At 42.1% G+C, this 7434-nt stretch overlaps 1 protein-coding gene across 3 annotated transcripts in view; it reads right to left on the bottom strand.

Moving 5' to 3' along the window:
* Nucleotides 1–1958: 1958 nt before the first annotated feature.
* RIPOR2 (RHO family interacting cell polarization regulator 2) overlaps nucleotides 1959–7434 on the bottom strand; it is a 65288-nt gene continuing 59812 nt past the window's right edge. For all 3 annotated transcript variants that reach the window (XM_080610791.1, XM_080610792.1, XM_080610790.1), the window contains exons 19-22: nucleotides 7113–7315; nucleotides 5543–5626; nucleotides 5213–5303; nucleotides 1959–3787 (exon numbers count right to left, since the gene is read on the bottom strand). In XM_080610791.1, coding sequence (XP_080466917.1) covers nucleotides 3687–3787; nucleotides 5213–5303; nucleotides 5543–5626; nucleotides 7113–7315 — 479 coding nt within the window. In that variant the 3' untranslated portion in view covers nucleotides 1959–3686. The remainder of the gene's footprint in view (nucleotides 3788–5212; nucleotides 5304–5542; nucleotides 5627–7112; nucleotides 7316–7434) is intronic.

The raw sequence follows: 7434 nt of genomic DNA, 5'->3' as shown, positions 1-7434 counted from the left end.
AGAGCTTTAAATTTGTTCTAGTCAACCTGCTGCAGCCCTGAGAAAGAGGATTTGTCATAGAATTGTAGAATGGTTTGGGTTGGAAGGGACCTTAAAGATCATCTAGTTCTAAGCCTCCTGCTGTGGGCAGGGATACGTTCCACTAGGCCAAGTTGCTCAAAGCCCCCTCCAACCTGGCCTTGAATGGTGCCAGGGAGGGGGCTTTAAACAACCTGATGTAGTGGAAGGTTTAACTTACTGCCTACTTCTTTGCTCATTAGTAAGCATCCTTCTTGCTACATTCATCTCTACAGGTCTGTGTTTTCCTGTTCTACAAAGGAGAAGTTTTGCATTAGTGTGGTAGTAAAGGGCAGCCCTGTCAGCTCTGCAAGCATAAAAGCATGTAATTTATGAGACAAATATAGTGCTTGTTCCTTTCTATTTGCCTTCTGGTTTTGGAATGTTTAAAGTTTGTTCACTTTTTCAGGGGTTTGTTACCCTGTGGTCATGGGGATATTGTTTGGTTTTGTTCTTAAATTGAGAGTGTGATTTTATATGTTGTCACAAATCATGTTAAAGCATGATTCTTCGGTAGCTTTCTAACACAGTATTAACACTCAAAGTGAAATTTAGCCTCTCTACATCTGTGTCCCAGGTTCACGCTCATCAGTCTCAGCACAACAGGAACTGAATTTGGTCTAGCCACTCCCACTTAAATTCCTGTGAATTTCCTCATTGACTTGATTGACAGGAGGATTTGCTCCTGCCTGGTTCATATGAGCTGTGTACATGATTTTTAATGGTTATAATGGTGTAGCAGATCAGCTTTAGGTTAATGGACTTCTGAAAAGGTGGATTTAAACTACAGTGAGATGAAAGTAGCTATACGTTCCATTTGGCATGGTACCTGTATGTATGAGCAGCCTTGTGCTCTCTGCAGCTTTGGCTCTGCTCAATAGGCAGTTCTGCATTCCCTAGGTCTGCGTCATGGGGCTGAATGTCTGCAAGAGGAAAAGGAGTGTCTGTCTGAGAAGAGTGTCTTCACTGAAGGAAGAAGTAGCCAGCAGAAGTCTGGTAGCAGCCCTGGAGCCCGTTCAGCATATTTTCCACTAGTCTTTGTGAAGCCTTTCTTGATTATCTTGAAGGATACGCAAAGCTGGTTTGCTCCAAACTTAAACTAGGACTAGCTGGAAGTGTAGGGTGCTAGTGCTTGCTTGAAAGTGAACTCTGCTCCTTCCGAAGTGACAGTTGAGGATGTAGCACCTACAACTGATGGCATTGTGGCTTTTGTGCTAACAAAAACATGTTCTGTGCTGTGATAGCAAACTACAAGCAAGCCTTTGACTGATGGTATATATTACAAGTAGGAGATTTTGGCAGAAATAGGAGTATAAGAACATTCTCATCTTCTTTTTAAATACTGTATACCTCTTGCTGATGTTCTGGGGTGGAAGCAAGGGCCTGCACACATGCATTGAAGCAAGCAGAGAAGGAACACTGAACAGGCACACTCCTCCCCTTGTCTTCCAAAATAGCATTTTAGTTTAAAACTGTCTTTTTTAAGAAGTGCTTTGGTTCACCTCACAGAGGTACAACTGACAGCAGTTGTTTTCACTACACTTTCCTCTCTACTTTTTCTGCTTTTGCGGCTTGTGTGTTTGTTTCGATTACTAAAACAATTTGCCACATACCCCCATCTTGTCCAGCAAAAAGGAAACACAGGTGTTGCGCGTATTAGGACACAAGCTAGTGCTGTGCCTTTTCACCCCTGCAGAAGTTGCAGTCCTCTGCCCTCAGGCAGCAGTCCTTGCTACCGGTAGCTCACTTGTTCTGATGTTTCTGCAAGTCTTTAATATTCTTCTAAGTCTTAAAGTTGATCTGGTATAGAACACAAATTATTTCTATGCTGTTTCACTTGTTCTGATGTTTCTGTAAGACTTTAATGTTTTTCTAAGTCTTAAAGTTGATCTGGTATGGAACACAAATCATTTCTATGCTGTAAGAAATCAGCAGGTGACTTCATATAATTTGGCTAAACTGAGATTGTTGTAAAGTTTTGACCTAACAGTTCTCCCCAAATCCAGCTGCAAGTAGTGGATGTAAGAGCTACCTATGATACTGGGACCTGACTCACATGATGTCTGAAGGTTGTATGAGCCTCACAGGAGAGGGGCTGCTGATAGAAAGAGGGACTATACATATGGACTGATGTGCTTAGTAATTAAAAAATAATCTTTATTATAACTTAAATGTGATAGGAAATATGGTGAGTACAAATGCCACAAAACTAAAAGAAAAAAAAAAAGAATAATAAAAACAAAAAGAAGCAGAAGTCAGTACAAAAGGACACCTTGGAAGAATTCAGCTGATGAGAGAGGTGTGGTATAAAAACCATAACATGGCTATTTCACCTGCTGCAAAAAGGGTCTATCTTCCTCAGTAAACAAGCATTTTGAACTGTACAAAATGTACTTTTTTAATTAAAGGAAGAATATATATTTATAAATATACAGATATGTACACTGTTGTAACATTCACAGTAAAAAAAACCCAAACAAAAGGGCCCTGGCCTGCCAAGTGTTTGGCGCACAAGGCTTCCTTTTGATGTGAACTGTTTGCAATCTTTTCTATGTAGCCTATGCAAATTTGGATACTTCAATTGACATCTAAATAGCATTTCATGCATAATGAACACAGTACAGGAACACTCTTCCGTTAAATTCTGTTCACCTCCTCTGTTAACTTAAGGCTCACAATCAACAGTTTGAAGTACTCGCTGTTTTTCATCCTTGCAGTGGGGAGGGGGGGAACGCATTCACTTCACCCTCTGTTTATTACTGCCTTCTAGGTCCACTTGTTCTAGTTCTTTGTATTGAAATGACTATAAAAAGCTATGATCCACTAATTAGAGTGTATGAAATCCAAGCCTGCCTGCAACTTACAGGAGCAAATGGCTTTGGGAACTCACTCAATTAGCTGTATTCACTCCTTCCTGGAATAAATAAATGCACTTTACCTTTTCATTTAGTTTTCAGAAACCTACGTGATTGATCACCCTCTCAAATCTCTGCATTAATAACAGCTTGTTGCTGGAGGGCAAGAGAAAGGAAATAAAAGACCAGTGAAGGCATTTAGAATGAGTCACCAAAGTGACACCTCCCAGGGTTTACATCATGCTGTTTCTGGAGGCAAAACTTGGAAGAAACTTGCTCTGTATTTCATTAATGAGAAGGCCAAGTGATGTTCTCTGCTGCTGGAGTGTTGGTGAGAACACCAAGAGAAGGCTTCTTTGCAGTCCTGTTCAGGTGGGCTCCAACTTGTCCTTCTTAGACACAGTATCGCACATCTCAAGCTTTCACGACAACTTCAAGGAAGTAAATGCAATACTCAGTAAAACAGAAGAAGATACCAAATTCTAAAAACTCACAGAGGTTTGTTGAGGGTGAATAACTGCAATTACATCATACGTTATTGATCGGTCAGGATAGTTCCTCAGCATCCAGCTATTCCATCATGAGCTGCAAAGAGGAGCCAATAGGAACCCTTAAGCTGGATTTTAAATGTTGCCTTTCCTTAAGAGGTCTGTAAATTGCTACATTTGAGGGCTTTCTCCTAGAATTCTTCAAAGTCTTCCTTCTGCTCCCCACACTGAAGTGCAGCCTCATCCTACTTTAACGCCTGTTACGTGTAGGCAGGCGCTTTTCCACCTAAAAAGCTGTGGCAGTTTCAGTTCCACGGCGGCTTCCAACTCTAACAAATTCCCGGGGAAATTTGTCCAGCTGTTCATATGCCAGTCTCCCATCTTCACCTGGATGCAAAATGTTAATGCATAATAATGTATTACGTCATTGCCCTACAACATTTAAAAGGCTGGATTCTCTGCTGTTAGGAAGTACTGTTCAGCCACTAACTTCTTCCCCTTAAAATTCCTCTTGCTGAAGGCAACTTCAGAAATTAAATGGAAAAGTTAAGCATGCTCTGACTATTCAAATTATTTTATTTTCTCATGTAATTTCCTGGTTTTATCTACAGCAAAGCAGAGGCAGACGTAACTTGCATGATTAGATGACAGTATCTGTACCCTTGGCTTACTAAATGACCTGTGGAACTTGTCAAGATCTCAGTTGCAGCTGTGATATACTTGAGGGAGATGATGTTTATCTACTTCTACTTTGGACAGTACAAAGCTTACCCAATTCTCACTTCCTAGCACTTTAAATAAGTGAGTCTAGCCACTTCTTCACTTATACCACTGAAAACCAAGAAGCAGTCTATTTGCTAAATTTAACTATTTGTGTCTCTCAAACCCTTTTCTCTTAGGCACTGTCATCTGTGTGCACCTCAAGATAGGATTGAGCCTAGTGTGCTGAATTGGCCATTAGGAACCAAAATGCTCTCTCTGTGTTGTCTGGAGATCTCCCAGAGATTTCAGAAGTGTCCCTGCCCTAGTTGTTTCATAATGTGAGCACTGACACATCCAACAGCAGAGTGAATTGCTGTTGAACTGGTGAATGAAGGAGAGTATATTTGAAGAGTCTGCATACCTAAAATTACAGATGGGTGCACACGTGGAGTAGAAATTCATGCCTGATATAAAGGCCATTAAAATACAACTTTTCTCTACTGCCCTGAAACTGTACTGGTTCGAGTACAGATGTCCTGAAACTGTGCGGCCATGCTTGCAGTCACACACTGCTATGCAGCTAGATTACAGTTTAATGAACAGCGTATCTCTTGTCTCAAGGACAAATGAGGGTCAATGCAAGGTGCCCGAGTTAGGGTGCGAAGGACTCGCAGGCTAGGGTCTGCCCAAATAAGCACATAAATGAACACTTGGCGGTGCTGATGGCATTTGAGAGTGTACAGGGGTGATAGGAGGGGATCTCCAAGAGGGGGGTTTATGAGATGCAGAAGGCAGTCTGCTCATCCTGCATCCTCAGTGCTGCTTGGTTTTCAAATTCTTTATGAATTATTTCTGTTTGTCAGCTTCTCCTTTGCTGTTTTTAATTTTCTGCTTCATCCTTCAGGCTCACACAATTCGATCTCTCTTTCTGGCTCATTTTCATGGTTTTCAAAATGAATGATATTTAAGAATATATATTTTCTAACCTGTTCGAGTCTCTAGGTAAAGCTTTCTTTCAATTTAGAGTCTTATGCTTGCATAACCTTGGGTATCTTACATACTGCTTTGTCAAAAAAGAAAATTAATGCTGCTCTAAAACAGGCAACTCACCAAGGGCGAGCAGGGTTTCGGACGCCACTTTTCTGATCTCTTCATTGTCAGACTGACAGAGTGTGACCAGCATTTTAATACTCTCAGTAGCCTGGGAAGTGCAAAAGATAAGATAAACTTTGTTATCATCACAGAGCCTGGCTGGTTTTGCCATGGAGCTTCTAAACCATTCCCAAACAGTACAGTATCTGTAAAAGGGAGCAGTGCAGCAATGCAAAACAAAACCACTATTGCTGCTGCTGTTGAAATTCCTCTTTTGCTGTTTGTACCTCTCAGATATCCTTTATTTAAAGTAAAGCCAAGAGCCACAATGAATTCATTGTCTCTTACCTTGAGGAACCTTAAAGCCAAGCAAGCTGCTTTCTGCAGCTGGAGGTTGGGCTGGGTTAGTGCTTCACAGTAATAAATCAAGGCCTGGAAAAAGATAAAGAAGAGCAGTGATGAAAATATCTGTGTCTGTATGGAGCAGAAGGAGTGTGGAGGCATTGCTGCCCTGCTAAAGAGAGAGGGATTGCTAAAGTGAGCACATGGGATGGAGAAGCACAGCCCCTGCTACAGGTAATATGGTGGGATAATTCCCTACAGCAGATAGGGAATTATCTGGAGGACAGGCTACTAGTTATTGCTTAGTAATCTCAGGCCAGCTTTTGGTGAGGAACAGCTCACGTTAAAGCAAGCAGCACAGTCTGGCATCCTTGAGAGCCTTTCCATATAAATTGCCAAAGAGCTTTAAATAGGCCTTGGAGTCTAAATAGCTCAAGAGCTGACCCTTGAGATGGTCTCTCTAATGCAGAGATAGCAATGAACAGTATGGGATGGACCCTAGGGGGACTGCACGTATCTATTATGAGGTTAGCACGAGCTGCTAGACCACTTTAGTGTGTGGCTCTAGAAATTAGTAGCTACTGCTGAGCAAACAAACCAGTGTGAGCAGCAAATCTCAGCAGCAGTTGGCTGCGCAATGAATTCAACTGCAGCATAAGGCTGCATAATGCTCTCACACAAGGCACCTTGTGGTTCTTCCTGCAGACAGTGAACCAGGTATCACCTACACATGCCTGTTCCAGGAGGAAGTTCTATTTCACCTGAGATGCTGCCTCCATGGTGCTGGGGTTGGATGGAATGAGATACCAAGAGGCTACAAAACTGGAAGATGAAGTGGGAGGGCAAGCAAAGAGGGGATTGGATCTACAGAGAAGGGCAGCAAAGAATGAGCTCCTTTTTCTCCTCTCTCTGCCTTCTTTCCACCACTTTTCCTCTTCCAACTGCCTCTTATTTCACTCTCTCCTGACAGGGAACAAGAAGGATAGCTGAGAAAAGCCTGCCATGAAAGGGTAGAAGCCAGCCCCTAATTTCTTCTTATTCTTCTTCTCCCTTCTCTTTCATTTTTGGGTTTAATCTGGCCCTGCTTGTTGCTGTATATCTGTGACAGATCTCAAAACTGAGCTGTGTCTGCCCAAGGTAGTCCATCCCTTCCAGAAATGGTGGGAGGTCCCATAGATGCCTCTTTCGGAAAAAAATATAGAAATCCCAGACCTAATTCTTTGCATGTTGGTGATGCTGGGGATTATTGCCTTGAAGCCTTGGGCTGAAGCCAAGTATGAGACAGGCCAGCAGAAATGCTGAAGTGTGGAAGATAGCTGGAGAGCACAGCAGTCAGTAAGTACCTGCAGTTTTGGTTAGTACCTGTTTAGTGTAATGACAGGTAGAAGCAGACTGGTGTAATGACAGAAACAGACCCGCATATTTGCAGAAAAATTGGATGGGAAATCCCCCTGGGTAAGTTTAAATCAAGCTTGGAGCAATTATTTTATATGTGTAGACATTTGAGACACGTAGGCAGAAAAAACGTCATGACAATACAGGTCTCTTATGTGATAGGTGATTTTCTGCCACTTACCTTCTCCCTGAAGTGCCTGTTTTCTGCAGTAGCTGTCAGAAGTGATGCCACAGTCTCACTGACTTCATTTTTATTTTCATTGAGGAGTAAAGCCAAAGCTCTCAAAACTTCTTGCTGTGGTGGAAGGTTATTGGAGTTTATTTTGGCCACGTTTTGCTGCAGCTTTCCATCTTTCACTGACTGCAGCACCTGAACCACAGAGGCTAGAAGCGCAGGAGAAAAGTCCTGGTTATTTATTTCATCCTTTCAATATTCCAGATTTCCCTGCCAGGAATCCTCAATTTATACTATGCAGACAAAGTACATGAAAAAATCCCCCTCT

The sequence above is a fragment of the Psittacula echo genome, assembly GCF_963264785.1.
Source record: "Psittacula echo genome assembly, chromosome: 2".
NCBI lineage: Eukaryota > Metazoa > Chordata > Aves > Psittaciformes > Psittacidae > Psittacula > Psittacula echo.
This window is presented reverse-complemented; position numbering and strand designations above follow the sequence as displayed.